General features: G+C 49.6%; 1 protein-coding gene across 2 annotated transcripts in view; it reads right to left on the bottom strand.

Moving 5' to 3' along the window:
- NLRP1 (NLR family pyrin domain containing 1) overlaps positions 1-21,186 on the bottom strand; it is a 28,779-nt gene extending 7,593 nt beyond the window's left edge. Inside the window, exons 1-8 of one of the 2 annotated variants that reach the window (XM_047757547.1) lie at positions 20,826-21,186; positions 13,004-13,174; positions 11,097-11,267; positions 10,341-10,511; positions 9,985-10,074; positions 6,968-7,059; positions 5,940-6,102; positions 3,773-3,996 (exon numbers count right to left, since the gene is read on the bottom strand). In XM_047757547.1, the coding sequence (XP_047613503.1) occupies positions 3,773-3,996; positions 5,940-6,102; positions 6,968-7,059; positions 9,985-10,074; positions 10,341-10,511; positions 11,097-11,267; positions 13,004-13,174; positions 20,826-20,833 (1,090 nt within the window). In that variant the 5' untranslated portion in view covers positions 20,834-21,186. Of the gene's footprint in view, positions 1-3,772; positions 3,997-5,939; positions 6,103-6,967; positions 7,060-9,984; positions 10,075-10,340; positions 10,512-11,096; positions 11,268-13,003; positions 13,175-16,235; positions 17,830-20,825 lie in introns of those variants that run through there. The other variant, XM_047757546.1, reaches the window with a different exon arrangement.
- Positions 21,187-23,079: the final 1,893 nt, after the last annotated feature.

Here is a 23,079-nt window from a genome sequence, read left to right as displayed (position 1 = left end):
GGCCACACTTGCGGTATGTGGAAGTTCCCAGGTGAGGGGTCGAATGAGAGCTATAGCTGTCGGCCTACGCCACAGCCACAGTAATTCGGGATCTGAGCCCCGTCTATGACCTACACCACAGCTCATGGCAAAGCTGGATCCTTAACCCACTGAGGCCAGGGACTGAACCTGTGTCCTCATGGATACCAGTCAGCTTTGTTTTCCCTGAGCCACGATGGGAACTCCCAATGCTGGATTCCTAACCCACTGCACCAGGGCCAGGAATTGAACCAGTCCACCCCTACAGAGACAAGCAGGATCACTAACCCTCTGTGCCAGAGCAGGAACTCCTACTCTTTACCACTGAAAGAGAACTGGGAGCCTTTACAATTTTATAAGTTATCTTTGCTACTGTTACTTCTCTGGTCTGATAATAATCCTTTATTTCTGCATTCTTTTGTTCCCTTGAGATCATTAATTACTAAGACCTGTTCGAGGACAATCATTGTGGCTAGGGTTTGCTCACAAAAGGACTTGGGCCAAAAATGGCTTCTCTTATGTCCAGAAGGCCATGCCTGGGGAATTCCTATTGCAGCTTAGTGGTAACAAACTCAACTAGAATCCTTGAGGATTTGGGTTCGATACCTGGCCTCGCTCAGTGGGTTAAGGATCCAGCGTTGCCATGAGCTGTGGTGTGGGTGGCAGACATGGCTCGGATCTATAGTTACAGTAGGCCGGCAGCTGTAGCTCCGATTTGACCCCTAGCCTGGCAGGGGTGCCCTAAAAAACCAAAAAAAAAAAAAAAAAAGGCAAAAAAAGAAAGCCATGCCTGGTTCTCTTGCTCCAGGGACCCCCTACCCCACCCTACTCCATCTGCTTACAGTAGGAGTGGTTCTGTGTCAGAGTCTGGGGACTAGGGCCTCATATCCCTTTATTAAACAAAAGTGCTCTGTGAACTTCTGTTTATTTGTGCTCAGTAAATCCAGATCTTGTGTGTACAGCTGTGAACAGGGGAAACACAAGCCCTGCAATCCCATAATTCATGGCCCAATAGGGAAAACAAACAGAACAATGACACTGCTATTGTCAATACTGCCAAGGCATCACAACGCTGCCCTCCTGCTTTTCCTGGCCTCAAGCCATGGCCAGGGCTTCCTCTCCTTTAGACTTTGCTTTGGCCTTGTAGCCTGATTCCACAGCCTGTCCTCCCTGATGACTGTGTCATCAGTGCCTTCCAGTCCCAGGTGAGATGCTGAGGGGTCAGGACTGAGACTTTCCTGCTCAAGGACGGATGCTCAATTGGCATCAAGCAAAAGTTGGGATGTAGAGAACTGTCTGGCAGAGTCTTAATGTTGTGGGCTGCAAAAGCACCTACCAGCTCTGAGAGGCCAAGCATGCTACCTAACCTCTTGATGCATCATCTGCAAAGTGCAGCCGACAACAGGGCCCCCCTAGTGGGAGTGTGATGATGAAATGAGTTTGTGTCTGTAAAGCACATGGCCATCTGCCATGATCATGGGCAAAATAATCACATAGCCTGGCTGTCATGGTTCTTTATGTTTCTTCCTCCAACAACTTGGGGTCTTGCAAACCATTGCCTTTGGAATGGATAAGCAATGAGATCCTACTGTATAGCATGGGGAACTATATCTAGTCACTTATGATGGAGCATGATAATGTGAAAAAAAGAATATATCTATGTATGAGTGACTGGGTCACCTTGCTGTACAGTAGAAAACTGACAGAGCACTGTAAACCAGCCATAATGGAAAAAATAAAAATCAAAAAAAAAAAAAAAAAACTTAGGCTCTGGGAAGGAAAAGGTGCTAAGATCTTCTGAAGATGCGTGTTGCTGAGCCCAAGTACTTTTGACTGTATTGTTGTATAATTCAGAAGGCATTGGTTTCAGAGAAGTAGCAATTTTTTTTGTTACTGGTCTTTTTAGGGCCGAACCCGTGGCATATGGAAGTTCCTGGACAAGGGTGGAATCAGAACTGCAGCTGCAGGTCTACACCACAGCCATGGCAATGCTCACTCTGAGCCACACCTGTGACCTATACTAGTTTTCTACAATGCTGGATCCTTAACCCACAGAGTGAGGCCAGGGATCAAACCCACATCCTCATGAATATTAGTTAGGTTCTTTTTTTTTTTTTTGGCTTTTTGCCTTTTCTAAGGCCACTCCCGTGGCATATGGAGGTTCCCAGGCTAGGGGTCGAATCGGAGCTGTAGCCGCTGGCCTACGCCAGGGCCACGGCAATGCGGGATCCCCAACCCACTGAGCAAGGCCAGGGATCAAACCTGCAACCTCATAGGTCCTAGTCAGATTCGTCAACCACTGTGCCACGACGGGAACTCTTAGTTAGGTTCTTAATCCGCTGAGCGACAATGGTCAATCTGGAAGCTGCAGTTTTGAGGCATGTGGAGTATCACGGTGGTTCCTAGCAAACCAGAAGAGGTGTATTCCTGGGATGGGTGGCGGGAGGAGATGGGGTGTAAGCAGATAGGATGGGGGTCCCCAGAAAAAGAGAACCAGGTATGGCTTTCTTGATACAAGAGAAGCCATTTTTGGCTGAAGCCACTTTATGATCTAAGCCTGGCTGCAAAGCTTGCCCTTGAACAGGCCTTGTAATAATGATCTTAAGGGAACAAAAAAACAAACTGTTATCAAACAAGAGAGGTAACAATAGTAGTTCCCATCATGGCTCAGTGGTTAACGAACCTGACTAGTATCCATGAGGACACAGGTTCAGTCCCTGACCTTGCTCAGTGGGTTAAGGATCTGGTGTTGCCATTAGCTGTGGTGTAGGTCACAGACATGGCTCAGATCTCACGTTGCTGTGGCTGTGGTTTAGGCTGGCAGTGGTAGCTCTGATTTGACCCTGAGCCTGGGAACCTCTGTATGCCATTGGTACGGTCCTAAAAAGACAAAAACAAAAACAAAACCAAAAAAACCCAGTAGCAAAAATGACAAATCAGTTGCAAAGCCTCCCAGTTCTATTTCAGTGGTAAAGACTATCCTGAAGCACTTTCTCAAGCTGTTTCGCAGAATTTAAACCCCCATCAATCACCAGATCAACTGGAACCTAAGGGGTGACCATGTTGACATTTTCTGACCCTTGTGACTTCAATCAACTAAAGCCCCTCATAATCATGAATGTACCTGTAGCTTAAAACTTCCCCAGTGTTGCTGTTTGGGGAGACACTGCTTTGGGGAAAATCTCCAGTGTTCTCCTTACTTGCTGCGAATTAACACATCCTTCTCCAGTGCTTTGGCTTGGTTGTGTCATTTGGCTCGACACCCACCAAAAGGCAAACCTGGTTTCGGGGTAACAGTAGGAGAAAAGTCACCATGGAAAGTCAATCACTTGATGCAGGACCTCACCAATGATGCTGAAGAAACAGCTAGTGCCCAAGTCCTAAATTAGGCCTGCATCAGGCATTGAGGTCATCGTTACCAGGACAACAAACAGCTGCAGTGCAGATAACAGGCAGCAGGGATTCTGGGAAGGGGCTTGGTTTCCTGGCCCAGCATGAGTGGAGGCAAACTACGGCCTTTGTGCGTTTTGCCTCTGGCTCTGTATGCAGAACCCAAAGGGAAGAAATCCTGTCTGGCCAGAGGGCAAGGTCCAGAATGTGGTCTTGAGAAGGCTGGTGGGACAAGGGCTTGGGCAGGCCTGGGTGGGAGTGCAGCCCTTATCATGGGTTAACTGGACCTGGGTTAGAATCCCAGCTCTTAACACCATCTGAAGCCCCTTTCAGGCCCATGCTTACCACTCCCCCTCTTGCTTACCTTGGAGAGCCACAAAGGAGGGGAGGTACACAGCTGCCACGACTCCTGGCTCAGCCTTGATGTCAAAGAGAGGTCCTGCAACTATCCAGTTGGGACGTGGGACGGTCTTGTTCAGGAACTGGTCCCAGGCACAGAATTCAATCTCAATGGTCACGGGCCCTCTCACCACAAAGTGGAGACCTGTGTGGGGCCAGTGGTAGGAGCCGGCCATGGGGAAGTAAACTCTGGCGAAAACAACAAGTAGACACTGAGTGATGCTACTCCAACTCACTGAGCACCCATTGGATGCCAGATGCTATGCTGGGCACTCTGGATCCAGCAGACTGGCTATAAACCCAGACACTGGAGCACATCCCTGATAGCCTAATATAGCGAATACAGTTGGCTGTTTCTACAATGATGATGATGAAATAGGAGAGTGTCTTTGTTTTTATTCTCTCTCTCTCTTTTTTGCCTTTTCTAGGGCCGTGCCTGTGGCATATGGAGGTTCCCAGGCTAGAGGTCCAGTCGGAGACGTAGCCGCTGGCCTATGCCGCAGCCACAGCAACGCAGGATCTATGTCTGCGACCTACACCAGAGCTCATGCAATGCCAGATCCTTAACCCGCTGAGTGAGGCCAGGGATCGAACCTGTGTCCTCACGGATGCTAGTCCGATTCATTTCTGCTGAGCCACGACAGGAACTCCAAGTATCCTTGTTTTTAAAGGGCCTATTTGCCAATAAGCAATAATAATGTACATGGATATATAGATATATATATGTGTGTGTATATCTATATCTATATCTATATCTATATATCAAGATCCACAGCACATGGAAGTTCCCAGGCCAGGTATTGAATTTGAACTGCAGCTGTGACCTACACTGAAGCTGCAGCAACACCGGCTGCACTGGGCTGTGGATCAAACCCACATCTCTGCATGAACCCAAGTTGCTGCAGTTGGATTCTTAACCCCCTGCGTCACAACAGGAATGTCAATCTACATGGTAACGTTAGTGATAAACACTTGAAGCTGGAAACAACACTTTACAGAGTTCTTAAGTGACTTTCCCAAGGTTCCCCATCCAGTAAATGGTGGGGTCCTGGAGATCAGCCTCTGTAGGTGTTGGGTTGGGAGGATGTTATCTTTCAGCTGAGATAATGTCTGTGACAGTTAATTGCAATGTGTTGTGTGAGAGATCAGGATTATAGTTATAGATATTTACTATTTATGACTATAAACACTTGGGTGGCAGGGCTGCCACATTCATCTCAGGGTCTCCTGTTACTAGTACTCAGTACATAGTAGATACTAATTAAAGAGGAGCATATAAATGAAAAGAGATGTTGCTAAGATTTAAGAGACATAATAAGCCAAATACAATGAGTGGATTTCAGATTCTGATTAGAATAAACCATCTCTCAGGATACACTTCAGACAACTTAAGTACATTTTAGTATGGATTGGATATTAGATGATATGAAAGACATTGTCAGATGTGAAAGTGCCACTGTGGTTATGGAAGAACAGGTATGTGTACTTTTTGAAATGTATCACAAAATATTTATAGATAAAATCACCCAATACCTTGGATTTAAAATACTGTAACAACAGGAGTTCCCACTGTCGCTCAGCAGTAACAAACCTGACTCGTATCCATGAGGATGCGTGAGTAATATCCCTGGCCCTCGCTCAGTAGGTTAAGGATCCAGCGTTGCCACAAGCTGTGGTGTAGGTCTCAGGTGTGGCTCAGATCTGGCATTTCTTGTGGCTGTGGTGTAGGCTGGCAGCTGTAGCTCCGATTCAACCCCTAGCCTGGAAACTTCCGTGTGCCATGGGTGTGGCCCTAAAGACTAAAATAAAATAAATAAAATAAAATAATGTAACAACAAAAGAGGAGGAAAGTGAATAGTTGAAACAAATTTGGCAACATGGTTGTTGAGGATGGGTGACAGGTACCTGGAGGTTTCCTGGACTCTACGTTTGAGTCTATTTGAAAAATTTCATATTGAAACCTCCTTTTCCCTAATGAAAGCACTGACTTGGTGTCTCAGCCCTGTCCCTGCCTGGTGGATTGGCAAGAGGGAGACCCAGGAGGCCTCGAATGGAGTGCAGACTGTCTGCAGAGACCGGTGTGGGATGGGGGTCGGGGGGTGGGGGGATACAGGCAGACTCCGCTCACAAACCGGTAAAGGCTCCTCTCTTGGTCAACCACCTTGACAGCCACAGGCCCTGTGGGGCCCCAGAAGTCATCTTCGGGCCTCAGAGATTCCGCGTGCAGGTCGTCGGGAGCGGCCGGAGAAGACAGGCAGAGGGGTTTCTCCTGTGCTACCTGAGGGGAGCTTCCCTCTGGAACGGACAGGGAGAAGAGAACCAGCTTTAGGTTCTCCCGCTTGGCTTCCCCAGCCCCAGCCTCTGGGGCTGGACCACGGAGGGGCGCTTCCCGAGGCTGGGGCAGCCTCTAGCCCCGCTCCCGGCGCTGCGTGCCTGCCCCCAGAGGCGGCTCACCCCTGCTGCCCCCTGACGCAAAGCCTCCTTCCTCCCTTTTCCCACTTCCCGGAAGTGCCACTCTTCCCAGCATGCCCCGGGGCGCAGCTTGTGGAGGGACACGCCCCCCAAAATGGCCAGCGGGGTTCTCGTTGGGGTTCCGCGGTTAACAACCCGCCCAGCATCCATGAGGACGCGGGTTCGTTCTGTGGCCACGCTCGGTGGCCTAAGGATCCTGCGTTGCCCTGAGCTGCGGTGTAGGTCACAGACGCGGCTCCGATCCTGCATTTTTGTGACTGTGGTGTAGGCCCACGGCTACAGCTCTGATTTGACCCCTACCCCGGGAACTTACATATGTTGCACGCACGGCCCAAAAAAAGAAAAAGAAAAAAAAAAAAAAAAGGATTGGCAGGGATGCGTTGGTGTTTCCCAGGCCTCAGAGGCCAAGGGTGGGCCTTGGGAGACTGGACTCTGGTTCAGAGTCTGAGACAGGGGTAGATATTTGGAAGAGGGGCAGCCCCAGCCCCCAAGGCTGGGAGGGAGGGAAGCAGAAATCCTGCAAGGTTCTGGGAGTGGAAGATAGCTCAAGGGGTGGGGGCTCTCCTAAGGGCGCAACTCGCCCTGTTTCACTCCAGAGGCAGAGGGATGCAGGGAATGACTTTTCACAGCTGCTCCCAGACCCCCAACCCTGCATCATAATACTCCCAGCCCGGCCCCTTCAAATTACCTGATTCTTGTCTCTGCTGCTTAGGTGGAGATCCGTCACCACTCATCTTTTCTCCGTCTGGGCCCTCATTGGAGATGGTCAGACTTGGCTTCCTAGACAGAGTTCAATTTCCTTGAATCTTGGAGAATGCTGGGGGTGGTGTACATGACATCCCCACTTGAATTCAACTCATCTGAATTTGAACTTGTGGTCCCCATCAGGCCTTCCCCGAATGTAGTCCCTGTCTCTGAGAATGGCCCCCATCCATCCTGGCATTTCTGCCAGAACTGGGGCATCATCCTGACTTTTCCCTCCCCCACTGAGAGCTGACGGATCACCTTAATTATCTTGACACGACCTCCCAAACAGCTTTCTTTTCTGTTTTCTTCCACCCACCTCCACAGCCTCCATCCTCATCCCAGGCCTTGGCATCTGTACCTAGAACCACTGCATCATCCTAAGGTTTTCCTGCTTTTGCTCTTGACCTTCTTTGGACCATTTCTCCCACAGCAGCTGCTCTGAAAGTATGAGTCTGGCGCAGCACTTTGCTGTTGAAACCCTGAAATATCTCTGTTGCTTTTTTTTTTTTCTCAGTTGCTTTTTGAAAGGGTGAAATGGAAAGTTATTTCTTTCTTTTTACGACTGCACCTGCAGCATATGGAAGTTCCTAGGGATTGAATTGGAGCTGCAGCTGCTGGCTCATTCCACAGATCCTTAACCCAGTGAGTGAGGCCAGGAATCGAACCCTCATCCTTATGGACACTATGTCAGGTTTTTAACCCACTGAGCCCCAAAGAGTACTCCTAAAATGGAAAGTTTTGTTGTTGTTGTTGTTGTGGTTACTCAATGAATTTATTACATTTATAGTTGTACAGTGATCGTCACGATCCAATTTTATAGGATTTCCATCCCACACCCCCAGCGCATCCCCCCACCCCCCGAACTGTCTCCTTCGGAAACCATGTTTTTCACAGTCTGTGAGTCAGTATCTGCTCTGCAAATTTCATTGTATCCTTTCTTCAGATTCCACATGTCAGTGAAAGGATTTGATGTTGGTGTCTCACTGTCTGACTGACTTTACTCAGCGTGATAATTTCTAGGTCCAACCATGTTGCTAAAATGGAAAGTTCTTAACATGCCCCAAAGATGTTACTCTGCCCCTGTCCCTGCCCCCAGCCCCACCTGTGCCACTTTCCCTGCTCACTCCTTGAACAGTGGTTCTTGGTGTTAAAAATCACCTGGAGGGCTGTCTAGAACACAGATGCCTCGGTCCACTCCAAAGATTCTTGTCTGGCAGGTCTGGAGTGGGGCCCGAGAATCTGCCTTTCTATGGAGCCCCTCAGATGATGGGCTAATGATGATTCTGATGCTGCTGGTCTGTGGACTACACTCTGAGTAGCTCTACTGCAGTTCCTGGACCCCTATTCCTCAAAGAAGCTATGCTCAGTGTCTCTACTGGAACAAAATGGAAAACACGGACTAGCTGAAATTGGTTTTGCCTCCTTAAATAGGTTGATTCATTAATCAAAGCTTTATTTATTTATTTATTTTGGTCTTCTCTAGAGCCCCTCCTGCGGCATATGGAGGTTCCCAGGCTAGGGGTCTAAATTGGAGCTGTAGCTAATTGTACCAGAGCCACAGCAACACAGGATCCGAGCCGTGTCTGCAACCTACACCACAGCTCATGGCAACACCAGATCCTTAACCCACTGAGCAAGGCCAGGGACTGAACCCGCAACCTCATGGTTCCTAGTTGGATTCGTAAACTACTGCACCACGATGGGAACTCCCACCTTTAGTTGTTTTTTTACAGAGGCAGCACTTTACACATGCAAGACAGGAACCCATGTCTCTAGGAGGATTCTGGAACAAAGGAGGTTTAGCCTTTGGAACTCAAAGGATACAAATGTTGCCCCAGGGAAGTTCCCCAGTGGTCTAGCCGTTAGGACTAGGGGCTTTCACTGCTGTGGCCAGGGTTCAATCCCTGATCTGGGAACTGAGATCCCACATCAAGCTACTGCTTGTACCATACTGCAGCCAAAAAAAAAAAAAAAAAAGAGAGAGAGAGAGAGAGAGAGGGAGACATGTTTGAGAAGTCCTGGAGTTCCCGCTGTGGTGTAATGGGTTAAGAGTCTACTGCAGTGGGTCACTGTGGAGGCATAGGTTTGAACCCTGGCCTAGTGCAGTGGGTTAAAGGATCCAGCAGCTTGGATTCAATCCCTGGCCTAGGAACTTCCATATGCCTCAGGTGTGGCCATTACAAAAAAAAAAAAACAAATCAAAAACAAAACCCTAGCTTCTGCAAGCTCAAGCAGCTTGTAATGGCTGATTCATGACTAGCTAAACAGTTTCCAAGTTTGAAATTTCCCTAAACACTTGGAGTTCCCGTGTGTATATATGTGTGCCTGTGCTTCGGTGGGAGTGGAGGTGGTCTTTCCCCGCCAAGGCTCTCTGTCTTTGTCTTTGTCTCCCCCTGGTGGTCATTGCTTTCCAGGTTCCAAATCATACCCACTCACCTATTAACTGTTTTGTTTTGTTTTGTTTTGTTTTGGGGGGCCACACCCACAGCATATGGAGGTTCCCAGGCTAGGAATTGAATTGGAGCTGCCGGCCTACGCCACAGCCACAGCAACTCGGGATCTGAGCTGCGTCTGCGACCTACACCACAGCTCACAGCAACACTGGATTCTTAACCCACGGAGCAACGCCAGGGATTGAACCCGAATCCTCATGGATACTAGTCAGGTTCGTTAACTGCTAAGCCATGACGAACTCCCCATTAACTTTTTTCATTTGTTCATCTCACTCATCTAAAGGAAGGGTTTAGGGAGAGGAGTGACTGAGTTCTGTCTGCACTAACCAACCAACCAAACCTCATTCTGGCTGCTGTGGTTTCTTGGTTTCTTCCCAGCTTTGCTGTCTCTGCTTCCATCCCACATTTCTTTCCCCATTTCTTGGTTCTGGACCAGCCTGAAGTCCTTGGCTCAAGGACTCTGCTGGGTCTGAGCAGAAGGGAGTTCTGGATCTCCCCACCTTACCAACTCCTGGAGATGAGCAGCTGAGGCTTCTCCTCCTTCAGGGCCTTTATCAGTTCTTCTGTCTCCTCTCTCAGCTGGATCTGGTCTAGCCTGCAAGCACAAAGGCAGCCTGGTTCTCCTGGGAACCCCACACGATCCTGAGATCCCTGGGGCTCAGCATCATGGAGATTGCCACCTAGGGGTAGGTCCTGGGATTTCCTGCCCAGAGGCTAGAAGGTTTGCTGGAGAGTACCTGCTTCTGTTCTTACAGGCCTTGTGTCAGATTTCCCCCCATGCAGTTCTATGGCACTTGCATCCCACACCTCCCCCTCCCCCACTCCCTGCCCTCTGCCCAGAAGGGACCCACAGGGCCTCACCGCAGGACCATGAGTTGGCAGGTAGGCTGCCTGAGCTCTTCAAAGAGCAGCCTAACGCCCCAGTCGTTCACGTAGTTCTGCTGCAGGTCTAGCTCTGTCAGCCTGGGGTTGGCCCTTAGCGTGGAAGCCAGGGCCCAGCAGCAGTCAGACGTGAGGCCGCAGCTGACCAGCCTAAGGAGAGACACATGTGTGGGCCCCTAGTCATTATCTAGAGGGCCCTCTCCTCGGAGTAACTGGGGTCTGGTTTCCCTTTCTAGTACCTGGGACCCTTGGGGGTTCTGGGGTGATATGGAAGGAAAAGAAAGTCCTGCCTGGCTTGTAGGCATCTGGAAGATTTACATTTTCCTCCTGTAGCCAGGGAACCCCTCGGGATGCAGGCAACTCCCTTGGTCACTCCTGTGTGATTCCCATGAATCCTCCCCACTCACCACATCAACCTTGTGGGATTAATCTACCCAATGTTCCACTTATAAACCCAGATCTCATTCTTAACTCCATCGGGCCTGTTAAATACCCAGAGTTGCCTGACATAGGATGCTTTGGTGGGTTTTAACAGTAAGGGCATCTACGCTGCAGGATGAAAAAAGAGCAAGCTTCTGATATAAGAACAAAAGTTGAGGAGGCATGTGCTTCCTTCTATGGGAATCCGTCGTGGCCCCTGTGAGCGCTCACATTCTGTCTGTCCCCTCCCTGGGGTAGGGCACCTCCCTGGGGTGCGCCCACCCCCACAAAGGAGTGCCAAAGTGGAGCAATTACAACAATCGCTGCAGCTTGCAACTTGGCTTTTTCAGGCCACAGCAAAGCCACCTAGCTCCAGGGTCCCGCAACATGTTGAAGCTCAATTCCAGCTCCACCAGGGTTTGGCTGGTGCTCAGTCCAGAGGCAAGGGACTTGCAGCCTTCAGCTGTGAGGCCACAGCCAACCAACCTGTGGGAGACACATGCTGTTGGTCTTGAATTTACTTGCCTGTTGACTCCACAAACACCTGCAAGCACCTGTTGAACCAGCCACAAGCACTCTGGGCCAGGCCTGTGGCCCAGCAAAGGTCAGTAAGACCTCCCCTGCTCCCTGGACCCCAGAAATGCCTGAGGAGTAGCTTACCAAGATGCCCAACCTAAGCAAAATAGTCTTTGGATAAATACCTAGAAGTGGGACAGTTAGATCACAAAGTGGTTCTATTCTTAATTTTTCCAGGAATCTCCATATCATAGGTCATAGTGGTTGCACCAATTTACATTCTCACCAACAGTGTAGGAGCCTTCCCTTTACTCCACATCCCTGCCAAGACTTGTTATTTCTTGCCTTTCTTTTTTTGTCTTTTTGCCTTTTCTAGGACTGCTCCCGTGGCATATGGAGGTTCCCAGGCTAGGGGTGTAATTGGAGCTGCAGCCACCAGCCTACGCCAGAACCACAGCAACGCGGGATCCAAGCCTCGTCTGCGACCTATACCACTGCTCAACACCGGATCCTGAACCCACTGAGCAAGGGCAGGGATCGAAGCCGCAACCTCATGGTTCCCAGTCGGATTCGTTAACCACTGCGCCACCACGGGAACTCCACCTCAAAGGAACTTTAAATAAATATGCACAAAATCACACTCATGATGTCTCATTCCCAAATGCCTCTTCTTCCTGGGCTTTCCATTTAGGGAAGGTGTCACTATCCCACCAGTTCTTCTACCCAGAAACCTGGGGTTTTCCTTGTTATCTCCATCTCTCTTTCTCCATCAATCCAATCCACTATTGAGTTTAGGTGGTTTTGCTTTTATCAGTCTCTAGAGTGCATTCGCGTCTTTACATCTCCATGGCCAACACTGTAGTCCAGGTTGTCATCATCTCTCACAGAGACTATTGTAATTTTCCTTAGTCTAAGCTCTCACCATCTTTACAGGAACAACTGAAATTCTCCTACAAATGGTTTCCCAAGCTCTACTTTTGCTCTCCTTCAATCCATTTTTCAAATTGCAGTCTATTTTTATTTTGAAAATGTATCGATTTTGTCAGTCTTCTGCTTAAAAATCCTATTGTAGGAGTTCCCTGGCGGCCTAGCACTTAGAGATCTGGCATTGTCACTGCTGTGGCATGGGTTCCCTCCCTGGCCCAGGAACTTCCACATGCCATGGGAGTGGACAAAAAAATCCTATTATATTAGGAACCTCCCCCTGCCCATCCCTTACACCACATTCCAACAGGGCCCACTACACCTTATGTGGTGTGGCTCTTGTTGATCTCTGTATCCCATCTTATCCTTTTGTTCTCTACCCTGTTGCCATACTGGATTGCTTTCAATGCCTTGCTTCTCATCCTCCCTCCTGCCACAGGGCCTTTGCACATCTTGTCCCTGGATCTTTCTTCCCTCCTGCTTTACTTAGGTAAATCTACTGATTTTTCAGATCGCCTTCAAGCATCTCTTCACTAAAGAAAATCTCTATTGGAGGTGCTTAGCTGGCCCTGTCTTTACATATTTGTTGGTGTAGTTCCTTGATTAACATCAATCTTTTGCAAGCCCTGTGATGAGAGAATCCTATCCTGGCACCTGGATGGCCAGAGAGGGGCTCCATGAATATTTGACTGCAAAGACCAAGTCCTCCACCCTTAGACTCAGCCTCCGTCTTGGCTCTCTTGTCCTTTCCTGTTTCAGAACACAGCCTGGGCCAGACTCACCGCAGGGTCTCTAGGCGGCAGCGTCGGCATCTCAGGGCCTCACAGAGATTCTGTACTGCAGAGTGGCTCAAGAAGTTTCCACTCAGGTCCAGCTCCTTCAGGCTCCCAGTGACCCGGAGAGTGGAGAAGAGAACCTGCCAGCAGACATCTGTGATGGGGACACAGCTCAACCTGAGGGAGGGAGAGAGGGACAGGAGAGAAGTGACCTGTGTGTGTGGTTGTCTGAAGGTCACAGCAGAGGGGGGAGGCTGCCCCTCTGAGTGCCAGGCCACAGGGGGCAGTGCTGTCCCCAGGCCTGACCAGCCTCTTTGCCTGCCCCTCCGCCCCAACCACCCTGGGCTGCGTGCCCCTTCTCTGTGTGGCTTGTCAGTCTATAGCCCTTGCCCTACTCTGCAGAAGTGTTCATTTTGTGTGTCTGCTTCTTCCTCAGCCTGGGAGTTCCTTGAGGGCAGAAGGAGCTATTTTCCATCCTTTATTTTTGTCAAAAGAGATAATTTTATTTTTGTTATTTTTTCCTTTTTTTAGGGCCACACCTGCAGCCTATGGAAGTTCACAGGCTAGGAGTCAAATCGGAGCTACAGCTGCTGGCCTATACCATAGCCACAGCAACGCCAGATCTGAGCCACTTCTGTGATTTGCACTACAGCTCGGGGCAATGCTGGATCCTTAACCCACTGAGTGAGGCCAGGGATTGACCCTGAATCCTCATGGATACTAGTCGGGTTCGGTACCACTGAGCCCCAACAGGAACTCTTTTTTTTTTTTTTTTTTCTTCAAATGACCACACTCTCGGCATATGGAAGTTCCTGGGGCAGGGATTGAATCCAAGCTGCAGCCGCAACCTATATAGCAGCAAGAGCAGCAGCAGCAGCAGCAGCAGCAACACATCCTTTAACTCATTGTGTGGGACCCCTTAACCCACCTGAGCCTCTGCAGCGACCCAAGCTGTAGCAGTCAGAGTCTTAACCCCCTGTGCCACAGCACAAACTCCAGACTAGCATTTCTATTTTCTTGCTGGGTATCTCCACCTTGACACCCAATAACACCTTGACCTAATCAGTCCTAATATGTCCCCGCTTCAATTAATTTTCCTCCCCAAGTCTGCAGAGTTGTGCAGAGGTGAGGAGCAGAGGCACTGGAGCCAGCTGCCTGCACAGGAATTCCATCTCTCTGGGTTTCACTTAGTCTCCTCATCAGCAAAAGAGAGGACTGGGGGACCTACTGCTGAGGATTTTGTGAGGATTTCATGATATTAGAGAGTATTCCAGAAATCTTAGTATAGTTTCAAGTTTAACAGTCCCAGACATATAAATGCTACAAAGGTGACAAAGGTGCAAAAAAAACAAAAAAACAAAAAAACCAAAACCAAAACCCATCAAAGTTCCCATTGTAGCTCAGTGGTAACGAACCCGACCAGTATCCATGTGGATGTGGGTTGGATCCCCGGCCTCGCTCAGTAGGTTAGGAATCTGGCGTTGCTGTGGCTGTGGTGTTGGCCGGCAGCTGCAGCTCTGATTCAGCCCCTGGCCTGGAAGCTTCCATATGCCACAGGTGCAGGCCTAAAAAAAAAGAAAAAAAAAGAAAAAAATATATATAAATAATCTTTGAAAGTTTAAGTAGGAAGTTCCGGGAGTTCCCATCGTGGCTCAGTGGTTAATGAATCCGACTAGGAACCATGGTGTTTCAGGTTCAATCCCTGGCCTTGCTCAATGGGTTAAGGATCCGGCATTGCCGTGAACTGTGGTGTAGGTCACAGACGAGGCTCGGATCTGGCGTTGCTGTGGCTCTGGCGTAGGCCGGCGGCTACAGCTCCGATTGGACCCCTAGCCCAGGCACCTCCATATGCCCAGGGTGCGGCCCTAGAAAAGGCAAAAAGACCAAAAAAAAAAAAAAAAAAGTAGGAAGTTCCCTTGTGGTGCAGGAGGTTAAGGATCTGGCATTGCTACAGCTGTTGCACAATTAGCAGGGTTTGATCCCTGGCCCAGGAACTTCCTCATCACATGGGTGCAGCAAAAAAAGAAAGTTTAAATATTTGAATTTCTTTGACATTTATTTAGTTTTGGTCAAAGCTTGCCAACTTTCATATTTTACTCAGAGGGACTAAACCTATGAAAAGATTATTATTCAAAATGCTTAATTACAAGCCAACCCCCTGGGAGCTGTCAATCTTTTGCTACTTTGGGTTTATCCTTCACTCCCTTCCCACAGCCTTAGCCAGTCTTCACCATTTCTTGCTGGACTTTTTGGTTTCTTTACAACAGCTTCCTTCCTAGTCTCCCTGCCTGACTCAGCGCCTTCAAAAATCTCCTCCCAATACTGAAACTGAAGTGGGGGACACTGGATGGGGAAGTTAATGGTGCTGCTGGGGTTGGAGGATGGTTAGAAAAAGCTACGCTGCATGACCACTCAGATGGGAGGCACAGGGTTCAGCCTAAGCGCCTGGGGCAAGAATGCATTATTATTATTATTATTATCATCATTATTTGTCTTTTTAAGGCCACACCCATGGCATATGGAGGTTCCCAGGCTAGAGGTCAAAACGGAACCTACACCACAGCCATAGCAACGCCAGATCTGAGCCATGATTGCCACCTACACCACAGCTCAGGGCAAACCGGATCCTTAATCCACTGAGTGAGGCCAGGGATTGAACCTGCCTCCTCATGGATGCTAGTCAGATTTGTTTCTGCTGAGCCACAATGGGAACCCCAAGAATGCATTATTGATACAAACAAGGAGAGGAAAAAATAGACGGAAAATGGAGACTCCCTTGCAGATACACACACATTCTGATGGAGAAGACCTCGGTCAAAGACAATGTCATTGTCAACAGCCACCAAGGGAGTGCCTGGAGCAGCGGAGGGAGCAGTTGCTTGGGGAGAAATATGTCGAGAGAGAAAGAGAGGTAGGTGGGCCATTTGGAAGGGAACTCAGGTCAGCAAGGGAGGTGGAGAATGTGGCAGCAGCGCGGAGGCAGGACGAAGAACAGCAGGATGAGGCAGGGCCACTGCAGGCCCACCCAGAAGCAGGCAGGGCATGTCACCCGGTTGGACGTTGCTTCAGAGGATCCTAGCTAGACAGGGAATTGTGATCACATCTGGAAGTTAGACATCACTGGTGACCTTGGGCCTCTAGCTCCTGGGGCCAAGTTTAGGGAGCGTGTCTCCAGTGCCCTGGATGGAGGAACTGACAGAGGAGCTGGAGAGCAAGCAGAGAGGGTGGCTATACTCACAGCACTACCCCTGGGGGCCTCCACAAGTGTGCGCGCTGCCTGCCCTCATTCAGTTGAAGCCTCTTCACGTGGCAGCAGAATCTAATGCAGAAAATGAATGCCTGGAGCTCCACGCCTGTTTGGATGCCCAACCTCGTTCCTTGGAAATGGGCCATCACTTGTGTCAGGAACTTCTTGTCCTGAATTTCATACAAACAGCGCAGTAGTTGCACGGAGTAGGGCCACGGGGAGGAATGCTCGTTCTGGACTTCCGATTCGGCCCACAACAGCAATTCCCGATTCCTCTCCTGAGAGGGCTTGGAATGGAGAACATTCTCCATCTCTCTGGCCCCCTGCTCACTCAAAAGGCCGAATAGGAAATGCATGATTGGTGCCCCAAACAGGTGAGGTCTCCTGTATACTTCTAGCAACTTTTTCATGCTTCCAGTGGTGTTAGAATGATCACCTTTCCCTTCCTGATCCCCCAGTACGCAGGACATGGCAGCAAAGAACTCCTGGAGACACAGGTGACTGAAGCTGCAGCTCTGAAAGGGGGAGTGCTCTTGAAGAACACCCGCCCTTAAGAGAGTGGCGATGACGCTGCTATCTAATCCGTGCTTGGTGAGGTCCTCTATACCAAACAGGGTCTTTCCTTGAAGGATACCCTCCAAAGCTACAGAGCAGACACCCCTCAGCTGAGTCCCAAGGGCCTGAGCTGGGAGAACCTGGGAGAGGTAGTGCAGATAGAGGGCTGTGGCAGTCCTTGATGTCAGAGAGAGTTCAGCCCCCAACTCCATCTGGTGCTTCAGGCAAGTGCAGACCAGCCAGGACACCAAAGGCATGAGACACAGAGTCAGGAGTGCTTGGTTTGATTCCACCAAGCGAAAGGCTCTGCTGGCTTGACTTACATCTGTGAAATATCTGTAGAAATATTCTTTCCTAGAAGACGCGGAGAACCCCAGGACCTCCACCCAACGTGGCTGCTGCAAAGAAGGAATGAACTTATGCAGGGCTGTGGTCCGAGCTGTGATCAGCAGTGAGGCACAAGGAAGTAGGGTTTTCTCCAGCAAACGGCACAGAAGCATCTCCACTGGCTGATGGTAGCTCTGGGGCAGGCAGGGCTCAGCCCTCTGCTCCTTCGAGACCCATTTCACTTCATCTAAACCATCAAGGATGACAAGCACATATTCTGACCAAATCAGGATCTTTGCAATGGGAGCCTCGGGGGCAACCCAGCCTTTTATGATTAATTCAGTGAGACTCATTACCTTACACTGGACCAGCTCTCTGCAGTTGAAGTAGAGGACATACTGGAAGCGGTTCCTGAACAGCTGGTGCTTCTTCCAGGCTTCTGTCACATGCCTGGCCAGGGTTGACTTCCCGATTCCAGCAGCCCCATGCAGAACAACTGTGCGATGCTCTTCCTGGGTACCCAGGTCTGAGCCAAATAAGTCTCTCACCTCAATCAATTGTCCTTTCTCTTGTATCGCCCTGTGACTCCAGCTTCCCCTGAACAGGAACTCGTGGCCTCTGGGGTAAGAGCTGTGTAGAAGTAGCAACTGCTTGAATATTTTTTTGCCAATCTTTATCTTTCCATGACTGTGTGAGGCAGGGCCTCTCTATCCACTGGGTGTCCATTCTCTCTCTGATTCCTAAGTACGAGAGGGAAAGATAGAAATAAAAATATAGAATAGATTTTTTTTTTGGTCTTTTTTGTCCTTTTAGGGATGCGCCTGCAGCATATGGAGGTTCCCAGGCCAGGGATCTAATCAGAACTGTTGCTGCTGGCCTATGCCACAGGCACACCAGATCTGAGCTGCATCTTCAACCTATACCACAGCTCACAGCAACGTTGGATCCTTAACCCACTGAGCGAGGCCAGGGATTGAACCCACAACCTTATGGTTCCTAGTTGGATTCGTTTCTGTTGCACCACGACAGGAACCCCTAAAATAGATTTGTTGGAGTTCCTTTGTGGCACAGTGGGTAGGGATCTGATGTCACTGCAGTGGCTTTGGGTCTCTGCTGTGGCGTGGGTTTAATCCCTAGCCCAGGAACTTCCACATGCCGCAGGCAAAGCGAAAAAGAATAGATCTGTTCGTTTGCATACTAAAGATGCTGGGGGTGGGGTGGAGGTTGGGGGCACACACAAAAAATACGACTCACGAACAAAAACCAAAAACAACCAAAGGGCCATCTCTTACCATTGAGATGGATGCGGAGGAGATGCCTTAGCAGTGACTAAAACCATGCATTAGGAGCCCATGGGCCTGTGACTACCCTTGTCACTCAGATTACCGTTACCAGAAGGAGACCAATGCAGGGTTTGAAGGTGTGGGTGGCGGTGTTAGGAGAGAGCAGGAGATGAATTCCATCTCGGCCACTCCTAACTAAAATTTTACCTTTGTTTGTTTGCTTTTGTTTTCCACATTTTTTTTTTCAATATTTCTGAAATTAGAGTATGTTCAGCATAGGATGGCATGCCAAAGTTTCAGTTGGTAGCATTTTCTTTCTTTCTTTTTGTCTTTTTAGGGCTGCACCCGTGGCATATGGGGGTTCCCAGGCCAGGGGTCCAATCGGAGATGTAGTTGCTGGCCTACGCCACAGCCATAGCAACTTGGGATCCAAGTGGTGTCTGCAACCTACAACTCATGGCAACGCCAGATCCTTAATCCACTGAGCAAGGCCAGGGATCGAACCTGCATCCTCATGGACACTAGTCAGTTTTGTTAACTGCTGAGCCACAACGGGAACTCCTAGGAGACCATTTTTGTCCCCTGACCAAACTTTTCTATGTTTCCCAGAGCATGAATCACCAAGTCAAGAGTTAACCAATGCCCTTATATCCACATCAGGGCTGAGAGGCCAGAACCCAGCCCAGACCCCTGAAAGCAGGAGGCTCCTGGGACTGTGAGGCCACTGGCTGCGGCCCTGAAAAGATGCAAAGAAAAAAAAAAAGGCCTCATGGGAGGAACAAGAAGAAAGAAATGACCATTTACTAAGCATCCATTTTATTTTGGGCTTATATGTTTTAAACTGTCACAAAAATCCTGCAAGATCGGTGTTGGTCATCCAATTTTTTAAATCATAAGACAAAGAATTTCATTCTCTTAGTAGCTACTCTAAAACTTCTGTCAGTGAAATTTCCTTTATTAGGTAGAAAGTTTGGGGGGGGGTGCACACCCATGGCATATGGAAGTTCCTGAGCTGGGGATTGAACCTACGCCACAGCAGTGACCCAAGTCACAGCAGTGACAGTGTTGCATCCTTAACCTTCTGTGCCACCAGGAAACTCAGGTAGGAAGATTTTGATAAGCCACTTGCCTGAAACCTCAAGCCCTCCCTCACTGTGCTCTTATTTTTTTAAAATGTATTTTTCATTTATTTATTTCTTTTTAAGGCTACACCAGGGGCATATGGAAGTTCCTGGGCTAGGGACTGAATCAGAGCTGCAGCTGCTGGCCATAGCCACAGCCACAGCCACACCAGATCCGAGCTGCATCCGTGAACTGCACTGCAGTTTGCAGCAACACTGGATCCTTAACCCACTGAGTGGAGTTGGGGATTGAACCTGCACCCTCATGGATACTAGTCTGGTTCTTAACCTGCTGAGCCACAACATGAACCCCTCCCAGTGTCCTTCTGATGTCAGCCTCCTCCCTCTCCAGCCCTCTGGGCATACCTCCCAGCCCTTTGAGGACCATGTGGGGTCCTGGGAATGCGCTTGTCAAGAAGAGGATCCAGCAATCTACCCCTGCTCCCGCCACACCCCCCACCAAGCCTGGGGTTCATCAAATACCCCCACCACCCCAACCTGCAGCAAGCCTCTTAGCCGCAGGCTGGCCTGGGCCTGGATCTCCCTTTGACAAGTCCCCAGTCACTGGCCAGAGGAAGGTCTAGAGGGCTCCCCTGCTGGGGGGCCAGGAGATGCACAGCAGGCTATGGTGCTTGGTACCCACCTGACTTGTAGGTGGCCTTCCTGGGGGGGATGGCAGACAGCTTACTCAGCACCTTCCCCTCCCCAGTAAGTCTGCCCAGGCCCCGGGCCTGCTTCTCTCCTTGCTGATCTACTGTGCTTGAGGTCGTCTTCTCTGATTGATCCAGGGATAAAAACGACTTGCCAAACTTCATTTCAGACCGCTGATCCTGGAACTCCAGCTTTTCCAACAGGAACCCGGCCAGCAGATCCTGGGCTTCACCGCCCATCTCTGCCTGGCTGGTGGAGGGAACCTTGGGGTTGTTCGTGGAGAAGGGGGTGGGTGTTGGGTGGTGAGGGGGTCAGCCATTCAGAGGAGAGCAGTCTCCTTTGGCCCTGCCATCTCCTAATGCCAGACTCCTACTAGGATCATTGCTCTTGGCCCAGTAAACTCCTATTCAGTATGCAGAGCCCAGTATTGTAAACCCCAGGGCATCTGCAAAAAGATGGTCTTGGAAGCAAAGAAAGGGAGTGGTGGGAACAGCCCTGAGAAGGAGGGGCCCACAGGGGCATGGGAGACCCTGGCAGAGGTCAGGTTACTGGGGGTGCTGGGGTGGGGCCCAGGGCAGTCTGGAGAGTGAGGTGACGAGGATGGGAGGATGGGTGGGTGGGTGGGTGGGGTGTGGGGTACTCACTGTTTCATCCTCCTCGAAGTCTTCCATCTCCTGGACCCCTGGGACCAAGCCTTGAGGTGTGATGTGGAGGAGGTGGGGTAGCTGATGGGTGGAGCAGACAGTGGGCTTTCAGAGCCAAGCGTTGAGCAGAGAGCTGTCCACCCAAGGTCTCTTCAGACCCCTCTGGGGCTTGGGATCCTGGCCCAGCCAAAGCAGGAACAAAAGTCCCCAAGAGGAACCACGTGAGAGTGTGGCCAGGGAGGGAGGGGCCGGGACAGCATCTTTTGCAGTGCCTTGGTTTTCAGGGCTTCCTGAGCCACACTGAGCACCCTGCCTTATTAGGAAGGGCACCAGCCTGTGTGTTCAGGCCTGGGGGCTGTCTACTTTGTGGGCAGCTCAGCACTCAGCTAGCAAAACCTCCTGTCTGAACGTGGAAAGGCAATGCTTGCCTCTGGGGAGTAGACATTGCCTAACTCATTTCCTGCTGTGGGTTTTTTTTTTTTTTTCTTCTCTTTAGGGCTGCACATACACTGTATGGAAGTTCCCAGGCTAGGGGTCTAATTGGAGCTGCAGCTGCTGGCCTACACCACAGCCACAGCAACTTGGGATCTGAGCCACGTCTGTGACCTACACCACAGCTCATGGCAATGCTGGATCCTTAACCCACTGAGCAAGGCCAGGGATCAAACACACAACTTCATGGATCCTGGTTGGGTTTGTTTTTGCTGAGCTACAACGGGAACTCATCATTTCCTCTTCTGGAGATGCCTTGATTTGACTCAGCCTGGAGGAGCCCAGGCAAAAGGAGCTTCAGGCCCCTGGACACTGGACACAGAGGCTCGCCTGGACACTGACTCCTTATGTGATTGATTTATTTCTCTGAGCCTCAGTTGCTCATCTATCAAATGGGACAGCATAGGTTTGCCAAGTGGCTAGAATTAAATCAAAGCTCTTAGTAACTTAAACATGTTGTACAAATGTTAGGTTTTTTGTTTGTTTGTTTGTTTGTTTTAAATAAACAATAAGCACAGTGAAAGACACCGAGACCCTGCATAGTGGGAGAGGTATGGCCTGGAAGAGGTATGCCTTTTTTTTTTTTTTTTTTTTTAAATCGTCCTGACACCAACTCTCTGGACAGCAGCCAGGGGTTCCACAACACAATTTGCTTTTCTTTCTTTTCTTTTCTTTTTTTTTTTTGGGGGGGCCACACCTGCATCATGTGGACGTTCCCAGGCCAGGGATCAAATCCGTGTCACAGTAGTGACCCAAGGCACTGCGGGGACAGTGCCAGATCTTTAACCTGCTGTGCCACAAGAGAAATCTCAATTCACTTCTGACACTAACCACCTGGAGTGAACGCAGACCCCATGGTTGAAGGGCTCAGCCCTATAGGACTGCGCCCACTTCTGATGTAAGTTGTGGGTGGGGTGCCCGGATTCTCTATTTTTCTGCCTGACGAGGTCCTTGGGACACCTCCTCAGGTTTGATAATTTGCCAGAACAGTTCAGTTCAGTTCAGGAAAACACGCTACTTAACCATTTCTTGCAAAGGATACAACTCGGGAACAGCCAGATGGAAGCAAGGGCCAGGAGTAGCTGGAGAGGTTTTCAGAGAGGCATCATTACACAGCGCAGCTGATGAAATCACTGGCCTTGGTGGTGAACTTAATCCGCAGCCCCACTCCCTGGAGACCGGGACCATTTGTTTTGAAACAACGTATGTCTTTTTCTACAGCAGGCTTCGTTTTTTGTGTTATGTAATCCTTGTTGCACCCCAAAGCATCCTGTGAATATCCTTGCCTGTGCCTTCTGGAATAATGCTCATATATCCTGGGGTTGAGGCCCAGAAGCAGAATCCAGAGGCTATGCACCTTTCACTTAAGCCTTGACCAAGCACACTTTGAAGTGACCGAACACACTCGCGTCCAGCTCCTAAGGAAGCACTGCTCCCCACCTCCTGACCTGCTGAAACAGAGGAAGTGCAATTTACCTGCTGATACACTTTTCTTGCTGCTACAGCAAGTAATATACAGTTACAATAAGAGAAAGATACAATAAGAATAATATTGTATATAAGTAATATACCATAAGATACAATTTATGCTGATAGAGGAAGTGCAATTTAATCTCCTGTGTGGGGGAAAGGAGGCTTCCTGGTGTTTGAACCTGGATTTCCCATGCATGGCGTAGTGGCAGGGGATGCCTAGATGTTCCTGTTCCCAGATCCCTCTCCTTCTCTAGCTGCACTCACTCCTCTGGGCTCATGACTTTAAATG

This window comes from Phacochoerus africanus, chromosome 14 (genome assembly GCF_016906955.1).
Source record: "Phacochoerus africanus isolate WHEZ1 chromosome 14, ROS_Pafr_v1, whole genome shotgun sequence".
Lineage (NCBI taxonomy): Eukaryota > Metazoa > Chordata > Mammalia > Artiodactyla > Suidae > Phacochoerus > Phacochoerus africanus.
The sequence above is the reverse complement of the archived record's forward strand: the minus strand, read 5'-3'. Positions and strand labels throughout refer to the sequence as shown.